This window comes from Leptopilina boulardi, unplaced genomic scaffold, assembly GCF_019393585.1.
Source record: "Leptopilina boulardi isolate dan_hultmark-lab unplaced genomic scaffold, ZJU_Lbou_2.1 LbouV2_362, whole genome shotgun sequence".
Taxonomy (NCBI): domain Eukaryota; kingdom Metazoa; phylum Arthropoda; class Insecta; order Hymenoptera; family Figitidae; genus Leptopilina; species Leptopilina boulardi.
The window spans coordinates 3158512-3186490 of NW_026137932.1; the positions used below are offsets into that span (position 1 = coordinate 3158512).

The 27979-nt window shown below is 23.9% G+C and overlaps 6 protein-coding genes across 7 annotated transcripts; 1 reads left to right on the forward strand and 5 right to left on the reverse strand.

The window, feature by feature from the left end:
- Positions 1-316: 316 nt before the first annotated feature.
- LOC127286566 (uncharacterized) lies at positions 317-4576 on the reverse strand. Of its 2 annotated transcripts, none has more exons than XM_051313047.1 (2): positions 4513-4576; positions 317-1916 (listed from the first exon to the last, which is right to left on the reverse strand). In XM_051313047.1, the coding sequence occupies exons 1-2, from the start codon at positions 4519-4521 to the stop codon at positions 414-416; spliced, it is 1512 nt and encodes a 503-aa protein (XP_051169004.1). In that variant the 5' UTR covers positions 4522-4576; the 3' UTR covers positions 317-413. The 2 variants fall into 2 exon arrangements, with proteins under 2 accessions (XP_051169004.1, XP_051169003.1); XM_051313046.1 differs by lacking the exon at positions 4513-4576 and adding an exon at positions 2755-2842.
- Positions 4577-4655: 79 nt separating this feature from the next.
- Positions 4656-8564, forward strand: LOC127286577 (NADH-ubiquinone oxidoreductase subunit 8). Its single transcript, XM_051313059.1, has 4 exons — positions 4656-4819; positions 7141-7399; positions 7979-8171; positions 8292-8564. The coding sequence occupies exons 1-4, from the start codon at positions 4780-4782 to the stop codon at positions 8421-8423; spliced, it is 624 nt and encodes a 207-aa protein (XP_051169016.1). The 5' UTR covers positions 4656-4779; the 3' UTR covers positions 8424-8564.
- Positions 8565-9041: 477 nt separating this feature from the next.
- Positions 9042-12040, reverse strand: LOC127286582 (apoptosis regulatory protein Siva-like). Its single transcript, XM_051313063.1, has 4 exons — positions 11790-12040; positions 10305-10489; positions 9437-9582; positions 9042-9186 (listed from the first exon to the last, which is right to left on the reverse strand). Exons 1-4 carry the CDS (start codon positions 11902-11904, stop codon positions 9141-9143), a joined length of 492 nt encoding a protein of 163 aa, XP_051169020.1. The 5' UTR covers positions 11905-12040; the 3' UTR covers positions 9042-9140.
- A 3582-nt stretch (positions 12041-15622) lies between these two features.
- Positions 15623-21240, reverse strand: LOC127286600 (tectonic-like complex member MKS1). The gene is made up of 4 exons (XM_051313084.1): positions 20931-21240; positions 18364-19051; positions 16471-16826; positions 15623-16142 (listed from the first exon to the last, which is right to left on the reverse strand). The coding sequence occupies exons 1-4, from the start codon at positions 21023-21025 to the stop codon at positions 15743-15745; spliced, it is 1539 nt and encodes a 512-aa protein (XP_051169041.1). The 5' UTR covers positions 21026-21240; the 3' UTR covers positions 15623-15742.
- Positions 21241-22400: 1160 nt separating this feature from the next.
- Positions 22401-24517, reverse strand: LOC127286532 (GATA zinc finger domain-containing protein 14-like). The gene has a single exon (XM_051312976.1). The coding sequence runs from the start codon at positions 24439-24441 to the stop codon at positions 22762-22764; it is 1680 nt and encodes a 559-aa protein (XP_051168933.1). The 5' UTR covers positions 24442-24517; the 3' UTR covers positions 22401-22761.
- A 2722-nt stretch (positions 24518-27239) lies between these two features.
- On the reverse strand, positions 27240-27882 carry LOC127286616 (uncharacterized). Its single transcript, XM_051313106.1, has one exon. The coding sequence runs from the start codon at positions 27738-27740 to the stop codon at positions 27303-27305; it is 438 nt and encodes a 145-aa protein (XP_051169063.1). The 5' UTR covers positions 27741-27882; the 3' UTR covers positions 27240-27302.
- Between the last annotated feature and the right edge of the window lie 97 nt (positions 27883-27979).

Here is a 27979-nt window from a genome sequence, read left to right on the forward strand (position 1 = left end):
TTTTTTAACATTTATTTATTTAATAATAATGTTATTGGGAATGAATTTTTTATATTGATTGTTTGTAAATATAGAAAAAAAAATCAATAAAAAAAATGTCAAGATCATCATACGTATTCTTTTACACTGAAAAAAGTAGCATATTCTACGTAAAATATTATATTATTGTTAATTTATTTTTTGTACAATAAAAAATTCATTCATTCATTCATTAACAATAAAATTCAATTATATTTATGGAAAATTGCATTGTTTATGGAAATAAAAAGTACAAATTACAGTTAATATAAAATTTATTTTTTTACAAAACTAATATTATTTACATTAATGACAAAAATAGTTTCTTCAGTTTATTTATATGGTAAAAAATATTTTTAAAAAACCCAGATCCTCGTAGTTTTAATAATTATCAGTTATACAATTTTTATTTGTAAAAGAAATTCTTTAAGAGATTGAAAATAATTTTTCGACATCGTAAGCTCATGGTCATTCAAATAACCGCATATTTTTTCAACAATTAATGGTGGAAATTTAATATTTACAAAAATTTCACAAATTTCTTCCACTTTTTGCAATCTCCAAATTGATCTTTCAAAATTTCTTTTCAAATGTTGCTCGTAAATAGGAAATTCCTTTGCATAATTTGACAATCGAAAATTCCTTAATATTTCCTTATTTCTAGCAAGAGCAGTTAATTTTTGTACATCACTGGTCAAAAAATCATAATACGTAATTGAAATATTTTCAATGATTTTTTTCCCCCTTAAATAATAAATTTCTTTTTTACAATTCACAAAGAAAGTTCGTGCCTTTTTATCATTTAAACATTCAATATTATCTTTATTAACAAAATCTCTATTCTCAATCATTTTAACAATTATCGACACTAATATCAAAATTATTGAATCTTTGCTATATCTCTCAAGAAGATTATCATTGATTGCAAATTTTAAAAGACAATAATTATCATCATTCATATGATTAATATCGGCACCTTTTTCGATTGCAAGCAAAAATGATTTACAATTATCATCAGCGGCAAATCGACATAAATCGTGTAATTCATTTTCGTTGGTCAAAAATTTTTTATAAAAATCAATTCCAAATTTTTTCATTTTCTTAATAATTTTGTAATATTTTATTCTTCCTAAATCACGAAGTGGAATAACGTGATGTCGTTCAAAATTATCATCATTGGAATGAAGTCTAGCTCCATTTTTTATTAAAATTGAAATCATTTTTGGACAATACAATATTGCTTCGTAAAGTGGTTTATCATAAAAATTCGAACCATAATTTAAATTTGCACCATATTTAATTGCCAATTTTAATATAGTTTTATTACCCCATGAAATAATTAAATTTAAAAGTGTTGCATCGAAATGTGGATGATTATCGTAAAGATGATTAATTGGAGATGAGGATAAAATCATTTCAAATGCATCTTTATTCAATGTTGAGGCAAAAAATAATAATGTTGAAAATTTAACACCAGATTTAAAATCTGATATATAACAATCGTTAAATTTAGTTTGGAGAAATTTTATCAATTCCATATGATTATTTAGAGTGATTTTATAAATTTGATTTGTTAAAAATAAGGCAATTTTGTAATTTCCTTTATTTAGTGCGCATTGAAGTGGAGTTTCTCCGTTAGATTCATTTATTATTATATTATTATTTACATTTGTATTTGTTATTAAATAATAGAGTTTTAGTAAAGGTAGCGAGTCTTTGACAATTGCATCATAAACAATGGAATAATGTGCAACATTTTCTTCTAATTTCTTTTGCAAAATTTCTAAATTATATGCTGGTGATGTATTTTCATTGAAAAATTGTTCCACAATTTTTAATTTATCAGCAGGACATTCTTGGGCAAGGTCCAAAATTTCTTTCTTCTTTTCCCCACTCACCTTTTAAAATATATAAAAAAAATCAGTCAATTTTTTAATAAATCTATATTCAAATAGGACTCATTGATGGCAGAATTTAATGATTTAAAGTTGAAAAATTGTGAAAAAAATTAAAATTTCTCAATTTTCTTTTCTTTATATTTATATTGTAACAAAAAAAAAAAATTATTTTGAATTTTCTCCAAATTAATGAAAAAAATAGCCTCGCAAAATTTAATTTATTTACAATTCGATTGAAAAACAAAACGGGAGATTCCTCTTCGGATTTGGCTGTAATTTTTTTGGTGGCTTTTACCATGCAAAATACTTGACTAACCAAAATTTTCAGTCCCTATATCTCATAAAGAAGTCCCGCAATCGTAAATTTAGGAAAAAATGTATTCTTTTAAAATCAAGATTGAAAAATCAATTTTTGTTCTAAAAACCGTGGATTTTGTCGAAAAAAATATTCTAAATATGCTATTTCTTAAAAATACCTATCGCGATTTAGCTCAAATTTTTAGAAAAGATAGTTGAAAGTCCATACTTTAAAATGGTCATAAAACAAAATCAAGTTTTTTTTTTTAGTTTTTTGACTATATTTTTACAAAAAAGTGCGATAAATCAATTTTTTTTAGTAATTTGCTGCAGTTTTTTCGTTTCTGTACGCATGCGCCGCTATAGAGAAAAAATCTGAAATATAACCTCAAAGTAATACAGTTTTTTTTTTTATTTTTCTCGCTAACATGTGAGTTTATTTGAAAAAATTGTTGTTCATTTAATAAAACATAATATCTCGAAACGATTTTCTTAGTTTTATTTTAATTAGCAGAATTTTTAAATATTTTTTTTCATTTACTGAAAAACATGAAATTGGCATTTGACGGAAATTTATTTATTTAAGAAACGTAAACGGGTTCAAACAAATCCTTTCGCACATAGATACTAAATATTGGGTCATTCCATTTTATTTCACCTATACTCGTTGCAGCCTATTTTTAGAAAAATTTTTATATTTCGTATTAATGACTTTTAATATCCGTACAATTCATTTTTGACAATTATTTTATGAAATTTTTTTTTTATTTACGTTGAAATTTAGTTTTTAAGTTGAGTTTCACGGAAAATAGGTTAGTTTGACAGCTTTGGAAATTTTATAAAAAAAGAACAGAAATAATTCAGTTAGTAAATTTTTTTCCATTGATATTTGTTGAAAATAGTCTAATTTATCAATGTTAATTGACAATTGTGTAAAAAAGGCCAAAATACTGCGTGAAAAAAAATCCCATTTTGGTTTTAAAATTTAAGTTAAATCTTCTTTATTCATCTTATCAAAATTTGGTGATGGAGAACGAGCTACTTTTTATTTTTATTCACTTTAAAAAATTCACCGTAAAATACGAATTTGAAGGTTAAAAAACAAGTATTTTTATAAATAAAATTCATACAAATAAATCAATATTGAGAAAACCAACTTCAGTTTTATAAAATGACTTGTTTTTTAACCTTCAAATTCGTATTTTACGGTGAATTTTTTAAAGTGAATAAAAATAAAAAGTAGCTCGTTCTCCATCACCAAATTTTGATAAGATGAATAAAGAAGATTTAACTTAAATTTTAAAACCAAAATGAGATTTTTTCATTAATCGCCTGCGAAGATATATAAGAGTTCAAAATCAGATAAAATCCTGAAAAGTTCAACATTCAAGGTAAAATTTCTCATATTTCTGTATTATAAAAATAAAAAGTCAACATATCATATGAAAGTACATGAAAAGTACTTATTGTAAGGTAGTGATAAATTTTATACTATTTATAAACTTTCTTGGAAAATATAAATAAAATGTGACAAATTTTGACATTTTACAGGTAAGTTTGAATATTAATTTTCGTGTAGTATTTTGGCCTTTTTTACACAATTATAAAGTAACATTGGTAAATTAGACTATTTTCAACAAATATCAATGGAAAAAAATTTACTAACTGAATTATTTCTGTTCTTTTTTTATAAAATTTTCAAAGCTGTCAAACTAACCTATTTTCCGTTCAACTCAACTTAAAAACTAAATTTCAACGTAAATAAAAAAAAAATTTCATAAAATAATTGTCAAAAATGAATTGTACGGATATTCAAAGTCATTAATACGAAATATCAAATTTTTCTAAAAATAGGCCGCAACGACTATAGGTGAAATAAAATGGAATGACTCATTAATAGTTAAATACTATAAAAAATAAAAAGAAAAAATAATTGATATAAGCTATGATGAGCACAAGTGTGTTGTTTGTATAATCAAATCAATAAGAGTTGTCGCAAATTATTATAAGTGAAACGTAGGACTGAATTATCGAAAAATTTTATGTCACATTGAATTCGCCTCCCTGCCACATAAAAATTTATAATTGATAATAATAGAGAACAACGGTACTCATTGCAAAAAGTAATTTGATTTAATTAAATAGGAGAAATAATTATTTAAAAATTGTCTTATATTGTCAATTGTTTACTAGGGATGTAATTTTATAATAAAATGAACATATTATATTTCCCAAAAACACTGATCTGTATACAGATCAGTGTCCAAAAATCGTTTTTAAAAATTGTATCCAAACTAACCTGAACCATGATAATAAACTTTTCTAGAGTGGAAAGTGACTATATAGGCAAAAAAGCAGTGCTGCACCGCGGTATAATATTTATTACTAAAAAGTTACTGAAATCACTAGATGTGGGGGCAACATCGACATACATAAATTCCTATAATTGACAGAATGAACTGAATTTAATAAATAAAGTCCCATTCACTTTGCATTTATTTTTTATCGATTCGGATTGAATGGCCGAATTCTGAAAGTAGGATTGTAAAAGTAGAAAAATAAAAGAATGGCTTTGACGAGCTACTCTAAAATGTTGCCGCGAATTGGTAAGTTATTAATTTGAAAGAACATTAATCCATCTTTTTATTTTTTATTTCGAAATCTTTTGAATCGTTTGAAATATCAAAGAAATACGTGAATAATTGACTTCAACATAACCTAGATTTATCTATTTTATATACTAATTTCACTATTTACAACATAATATTAATAATATCATGTCGTTAATAAAAAAAAACAATTAATTATTTAATAATTTCTCTAATATAAAGTGAAATTTGTAATTTTGTTCTTATAACAATGCAAATTAATGTCTTATAATAAAATTTTAATGTGACATAATAGGATTGCACAGTGTTTTGAAATGTGTGAATTGTATCTTTGTATATGTATATGATAATAATTATAATATGTTTAGGATTTTATTTATAATTCGCTTATTTTTTTTTAATAATAACAATAATAATAGTATTTTGAAAAATAATTTCAATTTTTGTTTTTAAATCTATATTTAGATTAATTTAAAAAACATAATACAAATTAATTTCTTTTTACAAATTAAAATGTTTATTCTCTTAACTATAAAACAAGATGTTTAAATCTTTTACGTCTCAGAAATATTATTTTAAAGAGAATATTTTCTTTTTTTAAATCCGTCTACTTGTATTTTAATTAGTTTTATTGTTATTACTATATGATATTTATTTATTTTTATTAGTTTTATTATTTTTTTATATTATAATATACAAATTATTAAAAATTAATAATATTAATTATTATTATAAAATTAATAATAATGAAAGTTTTAATGTAAAATGATAATTTTATAGGGAAAGAAATGTATTTTTCAACCAAAAAATAAGAAAATTTTATCTAAAGTAATTTAACTTTATAGATTTAGATTTAGATTTATTTCTCAATGTACATCTTTTTGGATTTATACATATTTGCTTTCCCCACACTATATACATTAAAACTAAGCTAACAAATTATTATAATATATATATAAAAAAAACGATTTTACAAGAGCAAAAAAAATTATAGTTTACAAAGTTTTAAAAAAAAAAAAAAAACTATATGTTTACTGTAAATCTTAGTCAATATTAATTAGTCTTTGGCACGTGCTTCAAAAAATTTCGCGTACTTGCAGAGGCTCGGGATCGGTTTTCCTTTTAGAGTATGACAAAGGTATCCCGTGAACCCATCTTCGATATTTTTCCCTAGCCAATCATCTACTTCTTTCACCAGTTGTTTATCAATTTGGGTTCTAGCCTCTCTACACAGCCAAATGTGCTCTAAATTCTCTTCTTCTTCTTCACAGAAGCGACAATCCACATTTTTGAAACCTTTTTTCCCAGCTCTCCCGGCATTTCCACAACGCATCCTTGCCCACTGAATTTTTTCTGCTAGACCTACGTTAATTTAACTTTATATATTTTGACGTACTTTTACGTGTAGATTATAAAAAAAAAATATAGTGAGGACGATTGGAGTTGATGGTCACGTTTTTATTTTTTAAAGAAAATGTTTATTTTAATTAAAAATAAAATCGGACAAGTGCGAGTTACACTCGCACTGAAATCGAGGGAACTTAATTGGTATAAAAACATATGTTTAAAAAATATAAGTTTTATATGTCAAATAATGTAAGTGATACAAAAAGGAACAATTTTTTAAAAATTCTTAAGAAAATTGTTCCTTTTTGTATCACTTACATTATTTGACATATAAAACTTATATTTTTTAAACATATGTTTTTATACCAATTAAGTTCCCTCGATTTCAGTGCGAGTGTAACTCGCACTTGTCCGATTTTTAACAATTTTAAATTATAATATAATTTCAATTTAACGAAATTTATGTCTATATAAAAAATGACAAAAAAGAACTAAGTAGAATTTTTCTTAAATGAGAATTCTGTTAAATAAGAATTAGTTCGAATTAAATAATTTACTAAAATAACAGTTTTGTTAAAAAAATTTTTTCTTTATGCAATTTTTCTTGACATAAATTTCGTTAAATTGAAATTGTATTAATTTGAAATTCGATGTACTAGAAAATCTGCTTTATATAATTTTACTAAATAAAAATTTGATAATTTAAGATTTGACGCCGTAAAAATTCTTTTAAATTAAATGTTGAAAATATTTATACCTCCCCAATTAGTTTATTGATTTCACTTAAAAATTTTATTTTTTACTAAACATTATTTATTTGATTCAAATACATATGAAATTAGTGGATAATAGACATGTAAATGATTTAATTGTATTAAAATAAATTTTATTTGATCAAAATAAAAATTTTTTAGTGTAATTTAGGTAAATAGAATTTAAAAATGAAAAAAATTTTTTTTTTTCTTTTCTAGCCGGATTGAATGTATCGCGTTCAATTCGTGGTCCACTTTATGGGGCGATTCGCAGTAAATATTATTATGTTAATAAAGAAGAATCAATGGAATGGAAAGATATTACAGAAAGGGCTATTGACACAATTTATTTTAGTGAACTTATACGAGGTGTTGGTATTGCAATTTCGCATTTTTTCCGAGAACCGGCTACAATAAATTATCCCTTTGAGAAAGGACCTTTAAGTCCTCGATTTAGAGGCGAACATGCACTTCGAAGGTATTTTTTTTTTTAATTAACTATAAAAAAGTTTTAATTGAACAGAATTCTCATTCAATCGAATTTTAAGTGATTCGAATTTTTAAATGACAAATTCCAATTCACGGATTTTTAATTTGTTTGAATTTTTATTTATAAGAAGAAACAGAAAGATTTCGGCGCAATTTTTGAAATTGACCGAAATTATCAAGAAAATTGTGATTGGTCAATTTTAAAAATTGCGCCTAAATCATTCTGTCGATTGTTTGTTCGGATATTTGTAATTTCGGACAAATGAAAATTCGGCATCTTAAAAATGCGATTAAATTAAAATTCTCTTCAATAAAAAGTCATGTTTATTAAATGTTTAGAAAATAAAAATTCTGCTAAACAAAAATTTTGGTAGCTAAAAATTTTGTTAATTAAAAATTTGTATAAAAAGAAATTCTAGTATAATGCTAATTCGAATAATGAAAATTCGTCCGAAAAAAATTAGTTTCAATAAAATTCTTTACAAAATTAATGATTTTTATGGGATAATCATGCGCGCCGATTTCATTATTTAAAAAAAAAAAATAATAATAATAAAATTGTACATAGATATCCCTCTGGAGAAGAAAGATGTATAGCTTGTAAATTATGCGAAGCTATTTGTCCAGCGCAAGCAATCACCATTGAAGCAGAGGAAAGAGCTGATGGATCGAGAAGAACGACGAGATACGATATTGATATGTCGAAATGTATCTATTGCGGATTTTGTCAGGAGGCTTGTCCAGTGGACGCAATCGTCGAAGTAAGAGTTTTTTTTTTTTCTTAAATACCAAATATATATTTATTTACATTTTTAAATATATTATTATATTTAAATATTATGTAAATATAATTTTAAAAGAACATTGTTTCCTCTTAATAGGGTCCAAACTTTGAATTTTCAACGGAAACACACGAAGAAATGCTGTACAATAAGGAAAAATTATTAAACAATGGAGATAAATGGGAATCAGAAATTGCGAGTAATATTCAAGCAGATCATTTGTATCGTTAGTTGAGGTTTTTTTTTTTTTGCATTGTTATCTATATTGTAAATGAAAAAAAAAAATTAGTGCATTACTTATATATAGGATTAAATTATATTAAAATTAAAAATATTTGAAAAAAACAAATAAAAATGTAGAATATTATTTAATTTTAGAGCGTTTTCATTGAAAAAAAAAAAAAATTTATTATATAGCTTTAGATTCAATTTGATAAAAAAAAATTTAAAACTCACCTGTATTAGAAATATTGAAGTTTTTTTTGATAGGTTACGAAAAAATTAATTTGCTGACTTATTAAAACTTGTTTCATAATCTTATTAAAAAAGTAAGGCAAATAAAACGAAAACATTCGAACAAAGAGTAAAAATCTATTTTCTCCCTGAAGAGAGGAAATTAATTCGATTTCAAAACGTTGGAGTGAATATATTTTTATTCTTTGTCCGAATATTTTCGTTTTATTTGCCTTATTTTATAAAAGATATCGAAAGTAAAAATTTAATTTTCTACTTATTAAAAGTATTGTATAAAAATTATTACACTTTATCAATTTTTTTTTTTTAATATTTTTTTATAATATTGATTTAGACAAAATATACAAATTTACTATATAAATAACACATTAAACATTAAATAGGAACATTATTTTAATTTTAATTATTTCGAGTAACGAACATTATTATTATTATTATTAGCGACATTGCAAAGATATCCAGCATCTTTGGACATCAACGATAACAATCCAGACAAAGGCTTCTTTCTCCGGAATCGTATCTGTAGGGAAATTATTTATTATAGTAAAATTAAATGAAAAAATTATTAAAAATTTATAATACAAAAATCTTTTAAAAATTTAATAATACAAAAAAAAGTGGAAAAATTCAACATTCTCTTTAGAGGAAAATCTAAATTTTTTAAATTAGATTTTAATTTTAAAAAAAAAAACCAAAAAATTACATAAAAAAAGGTGAATTAAAAATTTCACCTGCGAATATATAATAGAGGATAATAAAAATTTACTTACAATTGTAATAAACAATTTTGACAAAAATTCCCTAAACATTGGGCACACTCTGAGAGGCAAGAGGTGCACAAAATTTGATCACATCCATTACATTTTGATTCAGTGTCAATGACACGACAACATCCACATAAAGTTACTGGAATTTTCTGAGAAAAAAAAAAAAAATTGTTATATTAAAAAATCGAAACTATCAAATTTGTCAATTTTTTAAATATGTGTATTAAAAAACAAAGTGGCCATTAAAAAAATAAAATTTAAGTTTTTTTCCAGATTCGAAATAAAAATTTTCATAGAATATTAAATTATAAAAAACTTTATTGACAAACGAGAAATAAATTTAAAAATAAATATTAAAGAAAAAAATAAACAATTTATTATAAACACTGAGTTAAAATTATAAAAATAATTTTTAAAATATTTCATATAATTTATGTCAGCAAAAATAGTTGGAAAAAAATCCTAAATTTTTCTTTAACAAAATAAAAATAAATAAATTTAAATATATATATAAAAAAATAATTTATTTATTATTAACATTGAGTTAAAGTTATAAAAATAATATTTACAATTTTTATATATATTATTTACTTATGTCATCAAAAACAGTGGAAAAAAAATCTAAATTTCGTCTAAATAGAAAATTTCACCGAAAATTCCAAAAACAAAATTTATAATTTTAATTTTTTTTTGTTGTTAAAAAGTTTTTACCGTAGAGTTTGATAAAAAATTAAGTAAATTTGTCAAATTTATAATTTATCATAAGTTTGAAATTTGAAAAAAAATTAAAATTTCAATTTTGAAAAATTTATTATAGAAAATTTCTAGCCACTCTGCAAAAATAGATTTAAAAAAAAAAAATTTTTTTCACCCGAGACTCTACGCCGGTTGTTTGCAATTGCAAATTACTGTTGAAAAACATTTGCTTAAATTTTGTGACTGTTTCCAATTTTCCACCTGGCTGACAGGAATTAATTGATTCAAGGCCCAAATTATCATCAGACGTATTTAAAGACTGAATTTTCGATCCCTCTTTTAATAAATTCATCGTTTTATCTAAAAGACAAAATTAATTTTCTTTTTTTAATATTTCCAGAATTAATTCCTCGGCTCCGATTTTAAAACGCAAAATAGAATCATTTTTAGTTGATTTAGTAATTACAAGAAAAAAGTCGATTTTTTATTTTTAATAAATTTAATTATAATTAATAAATATTTTATTTTATTAACTAGGATAAGTGCACCAATTACGGCGAGTGCATCAAATTATGGCGCGTTCATAAAAAATAACTATTATTACTATTATATTTAATATAAATGTTGCAAAATGATTAAAAAAAAATAAAATTATTTTAATCTTTTTTTGATACAATTACTATAATAAAGATGCACATTTAAAGAATTATTAATTTAATTATTTTTGTGATTAAATTTTTTCCCTCGTTGTAATTGAAACATTTTTAAAATTTCCATTGCAATTACGGTGGATAAAGTATCTTCAAAATAAACGTAATTTTTGGTCACCGTAATTGATACACCAAAACTGATACAAACCCGCCGTAATAGAAAAATGACGGAATTAGTTTTAATTTCTCATATTTGTTTAAATAATCGAATTTTATAAAGTTAAATTTTTTTTTTAATATATCTAAATAACATAAACTTTTAGTTTAATAAGACTTAAATTGACTTTATACAATATAGAATTTTCTATTTCAAAGATGTTTTGACTCGAATCGCGCCGTAATTAGTGTATTTACCCTATTGTCATTGGATATTTAAATAAATTTTATAAATTCCTTAAAAAGATTTCTTTTATTAATATTATTATTATTTATTTATTATTATTATTATTATTATTATTTTTGTAAAAAAATTCTCAGTTTTTCAATGAAAATTAAAAAAAAATTAAGCAGAAAAAAGTGATTAAAAATGAAAAATAAGAGTTAATTAAAAAATAATTGTTGAAAAAAGTTTTTGGAATTAAAATCTAGAGGAAAAATGTTTAAAAAAAACCCATTTTTATTTATTTATTTATTTAAATTGTACACGGGTTTACAAAATTTTGAAATTAAAATCCATAAAGTTTTGCAATTTGAGAGGAAATTCGAAACAATTGTTCATTAATTTTTATTATTATTATTATTATTATTTTCTATAAATAAAAGTGTTTTTAGTATTTAAGGTTAAGTATGGCATTGAACCTCCTTAAATAAAAGATATATTAAACGTGTTTTAATGAATAATATTTCAAGGATATTTTTTTATTAATAAATAAAAATTAAAAAAAAAAAATTATTTTATAGATCACTTTATATATAATTAAATAATTAACGAATATAATTCACGAACTCACCATAAACATTTTGCATTTGTTTTTCTTTGAAAACTCCATTATTCACTTGTTTTTGACCAACGTGAACTTTTAATTGTCGACCAATGTCACAATCAAAAGGGCAAGCTCGTTTCATTTTGTGTCAGTTTAATTATTATTTATTAAAAAAAAAAAGAAGAAAAATAATCACTTTCCATAACTAAAATTTTATTTCTCAAGCTATATTATTTCTTTTCTTTATTTCTATTTGTTCTTATTCTCAAACCGGTTTTTTTTTATTTTAAATTGAACAGCTGATTTTATAACCAGAAACGTTGGTATTCCTGCTTCTATATAGTGATTTCTTTTTAATTTTAAATTTAAAAATTTTGCATTCAAATTACAATTTTTTTTTTATTTTTTAGAAATTTTTCAAAATGTATGATTAATTGTTCAAAATCATGTTTAAAAATCATAAAAAAAAAGTAAAAACAAAAATTACTGTTAAAAAATAATAAAAATAATTTTTTTTTTAATTCTTCATGATTTTAAATCCTCAATAGGGTAAGGGGTACAGTGACCGACACCCTGGGCATACTTTCAACTTTAAATGACATTTTATCGTAATTTATTAAAGATTTAGTTATAAAATAAATTTTAAATAAAAGATTTGGGTTAAAATTTATAGTACACAAGTTTAAAATTAAAAAACACCTTGATAAGAGTTTATAATATTAATTTAAAAATGTATGGTATGAAAACAGTGATGACACCCTTTAATAAAATAAAAAATATTTAAACTTCTATTTAAGTAACATGATATTTATTAGTATTATCATAAATTTTATTATTCAGACTTAATGTACAAAAAAAGTTGCTTTTAAAATATAATTATTTAACAATTTTTTCATATTTATAAAATTTGTAATCAATAAAGCAAATTTTTTGAGGTTAGTTTTCTAGAAAGTATTAAATATTGCGGAAAATATAAACATATAAAATTTTGTATAAACTGTATAAGTTTTTAAATATTGTATATTAATTAATTTACTAGTGATATTTAATTAAATATTATTATTTTTATAGTTATTATCGTTTTTAATAGCAGGTGTCGTTCACTGTCTGGGTGTCGGTCACTGTACCTTTTACCTATACAAAAAAGATTGAATTTCCAAAAGTTCGAATTATCAAAAGATCCAATTATTAAAAGTTCGAATAACCAAATGGGCGAATTTTTAGAAATTCAAATTAATAAAAGTTCGAATTATCAAAAGAAAAGTATTTTTAAAAATTTGAATGTTCGATCGAAATTCTAAAATTTCAAATTATTAAGGTATTAGTCGCGTAAAATCATTTTCGTCAGATATTTTTTAAATTTTGCATGAGTGTTTCTGACATAATTATCTACAAAATAAGACCATTCCCATCGATTTTGACCGTTCCTAAGCTTTAAAATATCATTTCAAAGTTGATACTTTTTACATGGACGGAGCACCTAATGCATGTAAGGAATTTACTTTATAATTTTTTAAATAAAAACCAGTCGTCAGATTTTAAAATAAAACTACCACATAATACATTCTCATGAAACGAATGCATACAAAAAAACTGAAATTTTTTGACCGTACCAAACTATTAATATATTAGGAGAAAGTTAACAAAATTTTAAATTATATGAAGTTCCACTGCTGGAAAGCAGTACACTTGGCAACGCTGTAGCGCGCGAATACATACAACATTCAAAATCATGCAAAGTACACAGTTAGAAAGTAGGAATATCTCATAGAGTAGAATAAAAAAATAATATATTTAAAATTTCACAACATAGATTAGTATTAAATAATTCTCAATTTTTTAAATTAAATCATATATTTTAAGAAAAATAAGAATGAGAAACGTTAAATTGGTTGGTTATATTTCAACAGTTAAGAAATAAAAACATTTTTTGATGAAATATTTATTTTTTACTTTATAAACCAATTTATAATACATTATTGATGTAAATATTAATTATAAATAATTAAAAATTAGTTTTCAAAGAAGCATACTTGAATTTTTTTTAATAATATTCACATCTTTAATTATTAATTATTCTTAGTAAGTCTCATACTTTTAAAAAGTTTAAGCATTTATATACATAATTATTAATCATAAATAATTCAAAAATAGCTTTTAAAGAAGCTAAATACTTTTTGTGACTCCAACATTCAGTAGCACTGGTACATTCAGATTGCGACGTTGCCGCGATCAAAACTTTAGTTCTACACGTGCGAGAACGCGGCGCTCTGAGTGAAACTTACCTGTACCCTTCAAAAAGTTTGACTCAGAACTATACCTCTTGCTAAGCACAGACTGAGTCAGACTCAAGACAAACTTTTGGTTAGAGCCGGCGCGCGACTAATACCTTAAAGAAACCAATTTTTAAAAGTACAAATTTCTGAAATTTTTTAACTTTAAATTTTCTTCTGTTTAATTCGTACTTTCAGAAATTCGATCCTTTAATAATTCGTACTTTTAGAAATTCGATCTGAAAATTCCGAAAAATGAAGATTCGGTCAACTGAAAATTTGGACATTTAAAAAAATCGAATCACTTAAAATTCTGTTGAATGAGAATTCTGCGAAATTAATATTTGGTTAATTTTTAGAATTTTTTTGGAAAAAAATTTGGATAAAGAGAAATTCTGTTAAAAATTCGGTACCTAAAAATGTTTTTAAGATCGTTTAAAATGAAATTTCGTCTAAATTTGCTAATTCGAAAAATGAAAATTCGTTTTAAAAATAATTATAGGTATCTAATAAAATTTTTTAAAATGAAATTTGTAACTTTACATTTTTATGGGAAATTCGTGCGCCCTAATCTTGTGAATATTTAAAAATTTATAATAATTATATTTACTAAATTTTATTGTTTATTTTTGTCTTTTATTGTCTTTTTACAATTTTATATATTTATTTTGTGTTTTATTTCTTTCCTTCTTTTTACAGTTTTATTTATATTTTTTATGTACTATTTTAACAATTTGTTCATTTGTCTTTTACAATTTTATTTTTTTGACTTTATTTATTTTATTTTTATTTATTGACTTTTTTTTATTGTTTTTCTTTTGTGGTGTGCTAATATTAGAAATTAACTACAATTTACCTTTAAATAAGAAAAAAAAAGTAAATTATTAATAAAAAATATAGTTAAAGATTCAATTCAATCTACAAAAAATGAGCGCCAGATACCTTTTTCTTTCTTTCATATATACAAAATAGTATTAATTTAATAAATAATTTTATATTTAAACGAAATTAAATAAACAGTAAAAACAAAAGTTAATCTAAATTTCATAGTATCAAATTTTTTAAATAAAATGTTTTCGATGTTCATATATATTTTTTTAAACAAATCTATAATTTTATTAAGTCGAAATGAAAATCAACAGCTTTTCATTAAAATTATTCTAAACTATATTCTAATAATTGCCTTAAAATGTAATTATAATGATAGAGAAAATTTATTTAGAAAACCTATGACTAAAATATTAATGAAACATTAAACTTGTAAATTAAAATATAAACTAGTAAATGAATTTGTAAAAAAAATATAAACTAGCATAATTATTATAAACTAATAACGTATATAATATGAAAAATATTCTACAGTATGAAGAAATAATATGAAAATAATTTTTATTAATAATTTTAAAGGAAATTTATAGTAAAAAATTAAATTTTCTACAAGTCATGGGCGCCAGATAATTTTTAATATCTTTTTTTTTTTTTTTGAACTTATCAAAAAAAGTTTAAATAGAATTTTAACTTTTTATGAATCAAAGAAATAAATTATATTAAATTAAATTTTCACAAAAAATTGAGATTTGTTACGTCTTGAAAAGCGAATTTTTATACTAAGCAGAAATTTTGGGGAAAAAGTTTTTTGTTTTAAATTATTTAATTCGAGAAACAAAAAAAAAATTATAATTATTCAATTAGTGACGATATTGTGTGTCAGGAGAAATTTTTAGCTCGTATCATTCTTTCTCTTGCCAATTGAAATTGAACTAAAACATCTTCAACATTACTCATGAGATTATTATTTGAATTTAATTTGTCAAAAATATTTTTCCCCAAATTTCTGTCTTTAGTAAATATTTGTGATTGATGAACAATATTTGCTTTTATTTTAATATAACCACTTGGTATTATATTCTCCATTCTTCGATCAAGTTTCTTTTCTTCGTATATATTTGTAATGTTGAAATTATTTTCCGATTCATTAATTCCACCGGTGAAAAACCATCTCAGCGATTCAATGAATCCTCCCGATTGTCGCCAAGTGTGAATTTTTAAATTATGATTTCCTGCTTTTAGAGGAAGACTCGACGAGCCATAGCCTTCGATTCTCCATCTATGAAGAAAAATTTGAATTCTTATAATTTCTAAATATTGCAAAAAAAAAAAAAATTAAAACAGAGTGGCCACAAGAATAAATTTTCTAATTTCTGACAAATCCCTGACAAAATTTTATTATTCAATTTAATTCTTTTCAATTAAAATTTGGATAAATAAAATTTTGGATAATTTTAAATTTAGATGGATTAAATTTTTTTTAATAAATGCATCAACTAATTTCAATTTAGTCAAGAAAAAAAATTTTCTTTGACTTTTTCCTGACTTGTGGCAACTCTGTGAATTTTTTTTTTTTTTTTTTTTTTTTTTTTTTTTTTTGAAAATACCTTTCCCAATTGTCTAGTGAAGCAACAGTAAATAATAAATAGGGCCAGGAGAGCGCTTCATTTGGTTTCTTGAGACTTTTTAAATTCAAATCAATACAAGTTTCAATAATATAGCTGAAATTTGCCGTTTTCTTTTTCATACGACATCTTTGTGTTCTGCCAGCTAATGTTTCTTGACGAGGTGTATTCCAATTTTTAGGAAGATGCAAAAAATACGTTATAAAGAGAGAATCGTACGAGAAATCATGAGCCGATATTATTTCTAAATTTAAAATAATTCGAAATGTATTTAATGGCACAAGTTCTAGTTTTGGATTTATTTTAAATTCTTTAAAATTTTGCACTTTTTGAAATTCCTGTAAAAAAAAAAAATTTTTTTTATTTAATAAATTGATTATATTTCACATTTTGGTAGAAATTTTTTATATTAGCAGGCCTCGAATTGACTTTAAGGCACACAAAAAAAAGTCATTACAGTAGATTTTTGTTTTTAATTAAATTTAATTACTATAATAAATATTTTACTTTAAATTTAATTAATTTAATTGCACAAGATTTTTAATCTGAAATAAATTTTCTGCAAATTTAAATTGCTGTAGTTTTTTTTTTTTTTTAAATTTCTGACAACAATTGAGTTTTAGGGTTTTTATTTGAAACTTTTTTAAATAATTGAATTTTTAAAGAAATATTAAAATCATTAAAAATAATTGATTTTCGAAAGAGTTACAATTGAAATTTTCAGAAATAATTGGATTTTAAACGATTTTGTTAAATTTCAGAAAATAATTAAATTTTACAAAATTCAAAATAATTTATCAAATAATTTTAGATACATAACTTTAAAAAAAAAAAATAATTTAATTTTCGAAGATTTAGAATTTTGACTCGAAAATAATTGAACTTGAAATGATTTTTTATTGAAATTTTAAGTGATTTTTGTTGATGAAGAATTTATTCGAAATTTTAGACAAAAAATTCAACTTTAAAAGTTTTTAATTAAAAAATGTTTTCATATAATTGAATTTTCAAAGAATATTATAAACATTATTAAAAATAATAGAATTTCTGAAGAGTTTATAGTTGAAATTATTAAATTTCAGAAAGTTTTATTTGAAAAATTTTAGAAATAATTAAATTTTAGAAGGCTTTAAAAATTGAATTTTTTTGAAAATATGTAATTGAATTTTGAGTGATTTTGAATTGAAAGTTTTAGTAAATTTTCATTTGTTCGAATTATTATTTGATATAATTTTCATATATAACCGATTTTTGCTACTGCAGAATTTTTACTTAACCGAAAAATCATTTAAAAGAATTTCTAATTGATAGAATTTTCATTTGTCGGAAAATTGCAAATGACTAAAAAAACAATCAACAGAAAGATTTCGGCGCGAGTTTTAAAATCAACTAATCAAAAATTATCCTTAAAATTGTGATTGATCGATTTTAAAAATCGCGCCGAAATCTTTCTGTCGATTGTTTTTTCGGTCATTTGCAATTTCGGACAAATGAAAATTCTATCAATTAGAAATTCTTTTAAATGATTTTTCGGTTAAATAAAAATTCTGTAGTATGAAAAATCGGTTACATACCATTTTTTTTATAACAATTATTGAATTTCATAAAAATTTTAATTGAAATATAGTTTAAAATAATTGAATTTGTGAAGAATTTCATTAAAATTATTGAAAATAATTAATTTAGAAAATAATTACAATTAAAAATTTGTTAATCAATTAAAATAAAAAAGATTTGAAAAATTTCTGAATTGTATACTAAAAAAGACGTATTTTATTTTAAAATTTTGTAAAAAACGAAAAAAGTATAATTCGAGGCATTTATTAGAAAAAATTTTTTCGAAATAAAAAAAATAAAGAGAATTATATTACTAACTTGTTTTAAAGTTTTTACAATTGTTTCCTCATCCTCTTCGGTGAGATCACATGATTCATGTGAAATCCAATAATCATAACCCATACCAGTACCAAAAATTCGATAATATCCTTCATTTGAAAAATCAGGATCAACTGTTAATAGTTTATGAATTTTATCATAAGTAATAGTACAAAGTAAATTTTCAGAATCTTTTGAATTACTTGGCTCCTCATTATTTGGACTGACATCGGCTAAAATATACATAATTTCACGTTCCGCATAAAAATAATGATTTGCATTTATTCTATCGTCATTTGGACTTTCGTCAATGACTTTTTTATTATAACGTTGTGAAAATGGTTTACGATTTCTCAAACACGGCATTGCATGTTCATTTTTAATAGCCAATGGCGATGTAAATGATCTTGTGAATAATGAATTATCTGGATAATAGAAATCATCATTAATTTTTGTATACAATCGACAGCCATCAATATTTTCATCAGAAATTTTTTGATGATAATTTTTTTGATGATCGGTAATACAATTTTTCTCATTGGATAAATATTTTATTTCAAATGGACTGAAAACTTTTTCCTGCCATGAGAATGTGTATTCTTCTTCTTCGAGAAAATTTGCATCGAGTGTTTCACGAGGATCATCAAAAAGATCATATATTGGTGATTTTTGTTGAGAAATTTTTATTCTGAAAAAAATTTATTATTATTATTGTTAATGATAACATAAATTGATAACATTAACTAAAAAAAAACAATAAATTCAATAGTGAAAATGTTTTTATATTGCTTTCTTAACGTTTTCTTATTATTAAGTATTTTATATAAGCGCGCGTTTTTTGACCTATAAGAGAATTGTCGTAGCGCAGGCGCAGTTGCGTTTAGGTAGGGTCATTGGCAACTCAAGATAACCCATCCCTGGTGGAACAGACGTTACTGAAGGTTAGGTTAGAAATATTTTTTCAATAATGTTAATAATTTTCTTAAGATTAAATAAATAAACTCACAGTTAGTAATAAATTCTTGAGAATCGTTAAATCAACATATATTATCCCTCCTATCCCCGTTAGCTATCACAATGGCGAATTTTGATAAGAATAGAAATTTGGTCGTCTCATCGAAACGAAGCAAGTCACAAATATTCAGCTTGATAGTAATCAATGGTAAAAGTGGACTATGGATCCTTGACTATTAATTATTATAGCAATATTCTAAATTATGACAACCTAACCTAAAAATTAGCGATCTTATTTGAAAAATTGTCAAAATAGATTCAATAAATTTCTTATTACGAACGCCCCTCCGACTATTCTACTTTTTCGGAATGATGTTACAAGAATTAGGGACATTTTTCCTTTTAAGTGAAAACTCCTTATTTTTACTTCGTACTTAATGCATTCACTTAATAATCTTTTTTTCTCGGGTGGAGAAAAATAAAAAAAACTCACGTTAGGAGGACAAAATTTCATAAAATCTCACCAATGGAGAGAGGGTCTAGATTTAACAAATTTGGAAAATTGATTTTTTCCTTTCTGGAGAGTATTAAATAGAAAAAATCCTTATTGTAAGAAATCAAAATTATCGTTTATAAGAATGAAATACTTTCTTTTTTTTTTAGTAAAAAAAGCATGGCGTGTGTATAATAAATGAAGGGTAGAATGACAAAAGGAGTCAAGCGCCAATTCACTGTTTTTACAGGAAGTAAAAAAAAACATTTTTAAAAATTTTGCAGGTCATTTAAAAAAAAACTGAGAAAACCGTTTCGATATATTAGTATGTTTTAATAAATAAACAACGATTTGTTGAAATAAACCTACATATTAACGATAAAATTAAAAAAAACTGTGGTGCCTTGAGGTTATTTCAACTGCGCACATTTTCTTTAAGCATTAATTATAAAAAAATATACAGTTAAAAGAAAAACTGGAAAATTAGTTTCTTTCTATGGAATCGACGAAATGAATAGAAAAAAAAATTCCTTAAAAAAATTGTTTGTTTTCAAGAAAATTACGAATTAATTGCTTGCTTTGGAATTGAGCAATACTTTCATCTTTAAATTCAATTGTTCACTTAGTATAATAATCATAAAAATATTTAAAAATTAATAACAAAATGATTTTAAAATTGTTTAAAATTGAAAATATATTATCATTATTATTAATTTTATTAATTAAAATATTATTAAAATAAAATTAAAATATTAAAATAAAACCTAAAAAATAATATTTTTTTTTATTTTGATAATATTATTGACTCATCACTTTCTTTTGTTTTTCAATCAGGTTGCAATAAAGTAAATTTGAGGCTATTTTATTAATTTAATTTTTATTAAAAACTGATTTAAATACGCAATAAAAAAGGAAATCCTTCTACAGAAATGTGTAAATGAATTTTCTTGATTTTTTTATGCAAAAACCTCATTTTCGATAAATTGGCGCTTGACCCCTTTTGTCATTCTACCCTTCAAATAAAATTATTTTTTCTGTATTAAAAAGAAAACATAAAATTTTACATATAAACCAAAGAAATAATAAATTAAAATATATAAGCAAAAAGAATGTTTATCACCTTAGTTTAAAGTTATTAATTGGTTGTTCAATTCGATATGTTCCTGCTATTTTCGGCTCTCCAGGATCATCTTCATCATCGAAGTTTGGTAACATTTTAATTTATTAATTTATACACTTATATATTTTTTAAACTATTTTTTATATCACCTATTATTTTTTATATATATTAGAGAAAAAAAGAAACTTATAACAATATATTGACTATCAAGTTATTTCTATTATGTATATTAGAAAATGTGGCGTGAATATTAGAAAATTTAATATTACCATAACGACCGGCACGACAAAACAAACGCTTACATGCGTTTTGAGCTGTATAGTCTGGAAACTCTCTAAGTGGGGAGAGATCAGTTTATAAGGATGGTTATAGTTCATCAAATTCCCACCACATATGATGTCGTCTATATAAATTTTGTTACCAATTTTTTTTAACTTTTCAAGTATAGTCTCAACCTTCACGCAGGTTTTTTTTTAATCTAAAAACCGTTTGAGAAATTTATTTTTAGATACCCAAGTATCACGTAATATTAGATTAATAATGAAATGTCCGCCTTATGGTAATATTACCGGTTAATATTACTTTAATATTCCAGTAATATTACTGCAATATTACAGTAATATTATCGGGCAATATTACTGTAATATTACAGTGACATTACAGTAATATTATTGTAATATTACACGTTTATTTGAAATACATAAAAATTTCAAATTTTTTTTATGATAAAACACAAAAAGATAAGAATTAATCAGTTAAATATTTTTAAGTGTTTTTTGAACTTTTTGTAATGTTACAGTAATATTACACGATAATATTACTGTAATATTACCGGTTGACATTGCTGTAATATTACCGGCAATATTACCATGAGGCGGAGATTTTTAACCTCAAACGGAATCTTAACCGAATGTCAACCGAATTTGGTTATAGCATAATCCGCCAGGGATAGGTTATACAATCATTTTGTTAATTAAAGTTTTGAGGAAAAATAAATTAAAATGATTAAAATTTTTAATCAATAAAAAATAGATGAAAGATTGAAAATATTTTTAATTAATAAATAATTTTAAATAATAAGAAAGAATTATTTATGGCATTTGGAATTTATAAATTAGTTCAAATAACTTTAACATCTATAATGACGAGGAGGGAATAATTATGTGTGTTTTTGTTGATTAATAAAAGAATTTCTTTTTTTTATTCTTGTTAATAATATTTATTTCATAAAATATTTAAAAAAGTATAAAAATATAAATTTACATTAATATTTTTCAATAATATATTCTAAAAGAAAGTTTAGATATAGGTTAGTTTCCATTGTTCCCACTCGTCATTTGTCATAATTCTCGTCAACTACCGCACCCTGCTCTAGTGAAAATTTAGTAACTATTAATATTAACAATAAAATCCCTAAATTTTCACTAGAGCAGGGTGCGGTAGTTGACGAGAATTATGACAAATGGCGACATTTTAAAAAGCCGTGACAATTCTATAATAATTTTATTAATTTATGTCGTATGTTGTAACCAATGTAGGTTGCTTTCCATTGTCTCCACTCGCGATTTGTCATAATTCTCGTGAACTACCGCACCCTGCTCTAGTAAAACTTTAGTGCCTTTCTTGTTAAAATTAAAAGTTACTATAAAGTTACTAAATTTTCACTAGAGCAGGAATACGGTACTCGACGAGAATTATAACAAATGGCGAGTGGGGATAATGGAAACCAAACATACACCACGAACTAATAAAATTATTATAGAAGTATCACGACTTTTCAAAATACTTCCAAACCAGAAGGTCAGTATTTATGCAATTAGGAAGAAATTAATTATTTAAAACCTTTTATATTTTTATAAAGTCTCCCCATTAGTGCTTCATATTGATTGCTTCCTCTATTTTGAAGATATAAATCATTAAAGTTATTGCCACGATTATTTTGTTGATTGCTTCCTAGATTTTGAAAATATCCACTATTAAAGCCATAAACACGATTTTGGTGATTGTCTCCTAGATTTTGTAGATGTCCATTATTAAAATTATACACACGATTTTGTTGATTGCTTCCTTCATTTTGTAAATGATCTTTATTACAATTGTTAACAAGAATTTGTTGATTGCTTCCTTGATTTTGAAAATGTACGTTATTAAAGTCATTCACATGATTTTGTTGATTGTTTCCTTTATTTTGAACATGTCCAATATTAAAGTGTATTACACGATTTTGTTGATTGCTTCCAAGATTTTGAAGATGACCATTATTAAAATTATTCTCACGACTTTGTTGATTGCTTCTTAGATTTTGAAGATTTCCATTATTGAAATTATTCTCACGATTTTGTTGATTATTTCTTATATTTTGAAAATTTTCGTTATTAAAGTTATAAATACGATTTTGTTGATTGTTTCCTTCAATTTGAAGGTGTTTTTTATTTAGGTCATTTAAACGATTTTCTTGATTGGTTCTTTCGTTTTGAATATTACCGTTATTAAAAAAATTGATACGATTTTGTTGATTGCTTCCTACATTATGAAGATGTCCTTTATTTGGGTTATTTACACGATTTTGTTGATTGTTTCCTACATTTTGAAAATGTCCGTTATTAAAGTAATACACACGATTTTGTTGATTGCTTCCTTCATTTTGAAGATTTCCTTTATTTGGGTCATTCAGACGATTTTGTTGATTGCTTTCTATATTTTGATGATGATTGTTATTAAAAACATTCCCACGATTTTGATGATTGCTTCCCTTATGTTGAAGATGACTATCATTAAAGTCACTTACACGATTTTGTTGTTGGCTTTCCTTATCTTGAATATGTCCAATATTAAAATTAATCACATGATTTTGTTGATTACGATTTTTTTTTACTTTCACACCATGTTGATCTTCCTCATTATTATGAGAATGATTCTTTTTCTCATACTCTTGTTTATCATTCTTCTTTAAATTTTTCTTCTTTTTTTCACGTTGACTATGATTATCTTCACTTTTGCCATGATTTTCTTCACTATAACCGTCATCATAAATTTTACGTTGCTTGTAAAATTCATCCCTATGGAATTTATTATTGTACGCCTTGGTCTTGTGACCTTTTTTATGACCTTCTCTTTCACTATATTTACCACCAATGTGACCATTTTCACCACCTTCTCCCTCCTTATGATAATGCTCTTCATAAATATTATCATTTTTCTCATCATCATCACTATCATATTTATGCTTTTTATGAGCTTGATTGTGTTTACCTTGACTTTTGTAGTCCTCATTACTTTCTTCACCATATTGTTTATGATGGTGATGATGACGCTTATTACCATCATTAGAATCAGAGGAATTATATTTATCATGACTAGTATTTGGTTGCACGTCAAAAGTTAAATTTTTCTGTTGAAGAATTTTTCCTTGATTTTGTAATTTAGAAACATGATTAACAATTTTTCGTGCTGACAATGAATAACCAAAGAATAAAATAATGATGTAAAAAAATATTGTTTTTTGTATCATTTTCAATGAACTTGTAGTGAGCAACACTGAGTAACAAAATAAAATCTGACAGATGCTTAAGTATTCGCCGAATATACTTCCGGAACTGTTATATTTGATCTTTCTATACTTTCTATCAATTGTATTCATGCGTTGAAATCAAATAAAAAGGAAGGGATTTTTCACGCTTTCACGCGCAAGAAATGTTTTATATTATAAAATAGAATTGTTTCTCGATTATGATTTTTTGATATTTGTGTGATATAATTATATATATTTCTTATTGTATACTACTACTTTTTATTTTTAATTTATTTTTACATTTTGGATGTTCTATTGTATATCATAAATTGCATAAATGCTGCGTCCTTCCGGTTTAACGACATTTTGAAAAGTCGTGACACTTCTATATATAATTTTATTAGTTCGTGGCATGATTTATCATACGCCATAAATTAATAAAATTATTGTAGAATTTTTATTTTGTTTATTTTTTATTTATTTCCTGTCTTTATTGTCTTTTTATAATTTTATATTTATATTTTGTGTTTTATTAATTTTTGAAGGAAAATTCAAAATTTTCAAAAATTGTTAAAAATCAATTATTTTTGAAAAAAAATTATTTTCCAGTGAAATTGAGTTTAGTATAACAGATTCTTTTATTTTTGTCTTTTTTTACTTATATTTTTCTAGACTCATTTTTGTCCATTTTTGTCTTATTTACAATATTTTATCTTTTAACATTATTTATTTTGTATATTTTTTTATTGACTTATTTTAATGTTTTCTTTTTTTTTATGGTGTGCTGTTAATTCCGCTTTGACATTGATAATCGATTTTATTATTTTTTAAAATTGATAACGCAGGATAACCGCAGAAATAGAATAACGTTTTTTTTAATTTTTTACCAATCCCACATAACCTTGGAGTGTGGAATTTGAGGTATCTGTATGCAGATTTCCCAAAAGTCCCTACGCAAAAAAAAATTAATAAATAAGCAAACGAATTATAGGTTATGTTTACGAAAGTTTTACCTCGATTTGAAAGTTCCTTTTTATTTACTCATATGAAATCTTTGTGTGTCTTTCTGTGTATTTTTACTTAAAAATTGTTAAAACATAACCTAAAATTTTTTGCTTCAGCTACCTTCCTTCCAGGGTTGCCAGATTAGGCGATTTAAAGTTCCATAAAAGGCGCATTTTATGGAACTTTAAATCGCCCAATCTGGCAACTCTGGAAGAAAGGTAGTTGAAGCAAAAAATTTTAGGTTATGTTTTAACAATTTTTAAGTAAAAATACACAGAAAGACATACAAAGATTTCATATGAGTAAATAAAAAATTGGTAAAATTATTTTTACATACCTGGAAAATACTAAGAATATTTTTCAAAAAGTTTTAGACTGGGCCTATAATATTTTCTGTTTAAATAATTTGTTTACAAAAATTTCTTTTCCTTTTTTTGTTTTTTTAGTTTTCAAAATAAAAAATTTTTTGACCGGTTCTTTCACTTTACTCATAGAAAAGCAAATTAAAAATTATTTTTTAAATTATTTTTTTTTTTAAATATATTGATAATTGTTTAGTCTAATGCTTTTTGTAATATTAAAAAAGTATATGTGACACGGACAGTTAAAAGGGACCTACGATCCGAAAAAAAGATTTCGAGAAAAACGACTTTGAAGTTTAGCAAGTTGATTTTGATGCTTGTGAACGTTTTAATGAATTGAAACTTGTTACTCGGGGGTTTTTGGGGTCGCTGATGACGATTATGATGTTAGTTTTTGAAAATTCAAAATGGCGGATGACTTTTTTAATAATTGATCAGTTTCGCTTGAAATTCGTCACTCGGGGGTTTTCGGGGTCGCTAATTACGAATATGATGTTAGTTTTTAAAAATTCAAAATGGCGGATCCAATATGGCGGATGAGTGTTTTAAAAATTGATCGGATTCGCTTGAAAATCGTTACTCAGGGGTTTTTGGGGTCGCTGATTACAAATATGATGTAATTTTTAAAAAATTTAAAATGGCGGATCCAATATGGAGGACAACATTTCAAATTTGTTCGAATTTGTGTAAAACTCAAAAATTTCGTTTGCTCATTTAAAAGACCATAATATATCTATTTGTATTAAAATCATACATTTAAAAATTCTGAAAAGCAAATCCGTATAATTTGTAAATAACTCATCCGCCATATTGGATCTGCCATTTTGAATTTTTAAAAACTAACATCGGATTCGTAATCAGCGAGCCCAAAATCCCCCGAGTAACGAATTTCAAGCGAATCCGATCAATTTTTAAAAAAGTCATCCGCCATACTGGATCCGCCATTTTGAATTATCAAAAACTAACAGCGGATTCGTAATCAGCGACCCCAAAAACCCCTGAGTAACGAGTTTCAAGCGAATTTGATTAATTTTAGAAAAGTTTGTCAAATTTGATTTTGTTGTACTTTTTTTTGTCAAAGTGCCTAACTTTGAAGTGAAATTGTTAAAAAAAACTAATGCAGCTAGAAAGCTGCGGTTTAATGCGTTGGAAAGAGCGGCTTATTTACTATAAGAATCAATAAAAAAATGAAAATCGATTTTTTCGGACCGTAGGTCCCTTTTAACTGTCCGTGTCACATATATAGATATTTATAAAAAATATTCTAGCAGTAACAGATTATTAATTTGTTTTGCAAACTTACTACAATAAAAATCATTTTTTCAGATTTTTCTGCCTTAATAAAACAAAAATTTACGATAAAAAAAATATAATTATTCTCTAAGTAGGTGCAAGTGAGGAAATTCGTTTTTTCACATAAGAAACAAATAATACTTTCTTTAAAAAATTATTATTCTTCAATATACATATTTACAAAAAAATTAAATTTCATTTTCATGTAGAATGAATATATTTTTCATTGATAAATTTACTGCTTTTATAAAGATCCTCGTCAGATTTTGTATCTGGAACAATGGATTTAACATAAATTTGAGAACCAAATTTATTTGGATGAGCAAATATCATTTCCATATGATCAACTCCTGGTGGTTGAATTCTTTTATAATGAATTGGTAGCATTTCGGCATCAGGTTCTATAATATGTGGCTTTTTAAAAATTTTATTCTTTTTTTTAATTTTTTTAATTGGTCGAATTGTTACGACTTCCTCTATAATCTCAAATGAATCCACAGGAATAATTTCATCAATTTCCAAAAATTCTTCTGATAAATTTTCTTCAATGTCAGTATCATTTTTCTCACTAACTGATATTGTTAATAAAAATAGTAATGTATAAAAAACTAAACACCAATTTTTGTACCATTTTTTCATTTTTAATTAGCCAATTTTTTTTAAAGAGTTTGCTTTAATTAAATTAGTATTTGATGATAAACATTTATAAATTTTGATGTAAGGTAAAATAATTATTTATTTGAGTATAGAAAGGTGCTATCTGTTATGCACTAGGCTATGGTAGTTGTTTAGCTCTTTTATACCTTTTAAATGTCAATTTTACATTGGTTATTTATATATATATTTTTTTTAAGAAGATTGTAAATTGCTTTATACAT

What these genes read in the sequence shown, in the direction of transcription:
- LOC127286566 (XM_051313046.1), bottom strand. Translation starts at nt 2,775, where the DNA reads ATGCCAATTTCATGTTTTTCA. An exon ending in TGCCAATTTCATGTTTTTCA is followed by an intron (nt 1,917 to 2,754) that starts GTAAATGAAAAA and finishes ATATTTTAAAAG; the next exon opens with GTGAGTGGGGAAAAGAAGAA.
- LOC127286577 (XM_051313059.1), top strand. Translation starts at nt 4,780, where the DNA reads ATGGCTTTGACGAGCTACTCTAAAATGTTGCCGCGAATTG. An exon ending in GGCGAACATGCACTTCGAAG is followed by an intron (nt 7,400 to 7,978) that starts GTATTTTTTTTT and finishes AATTGTACATAG; the next exon opens with ATATCCCTCTGGAGAAGAAA. An exon ending in CAGTGGACGCAATCGTCGAA is followed by an intron (nt 8,172 to 8,291) that starts GTAAGAGTTTTT and finishes TCCTCTTAATAG; the next exon opens with GGTCCAAACTTTGAATTTTC.
- LOC127286582 (XM_051313063.1), bottom strand. Translation starts at nt 11,904, where the DNA reads ATGAAACGAGCTTGCCCTTTTGATTGTGACATTGGTCGACAATTAAAA. An exon ending in CAACCGGCGTAGAGTCTCGG is followed by an intron (nt 9,583 to 10,304) that starts GTGAAAAAAATT and finishes TTTTTTTCTCAG; the next exon opens with AAAATTCCAGTAACTTTATG. An exon ending in CAAAATTGTTTATTACAATT is followed by an intron (nt 9,187 to 9,436) that starts GTAAGTAAATTT and finishes ATTTCCCTACAG; the next exon opens with ATACGATTCCGGAGAAAGAA.
- LOC127286600 (XM_051313084.1), bottom strand. Translation starts at nt 21,025, where the DNA reads ATGTTACCAAACTTCGATGATGAAGATGATCCTGGAGAGCCGAAAATA. An exon ending in ATTAATAACTTTAAACTAAG is followed by an intron (nt 19,052 to 20,930) that starts GTGATAAACATT and finishes AATTTTTTTCAG; the next exon opens with AATAAAAATTTCTCAACAAA. An exon ending in TCACTAGACAATTGGGAAAG is followed by an intron (nt 16,143 to 16,470) that starts GTATTTTCAAAA and finishes TTTTCTTCATAG; the next exon opens with ATGGAGAATCGAAGGCTATG.
- LOC127286532 (XM_051312976.1), bottom strand. Translation starts at nt 24,441, where the DNA reads ATGATACAAAAAACAATATTTTTTTACATCATTATTTTATTCTTTGGT.
- LOC127286616 (XM_051313106.1), bottom strand. Translation starts at nt 27,740, where the DNA reads ATGAAAAAATGGTACAAAAATTGGTGTTTAGTTTTTTATACATTACTA.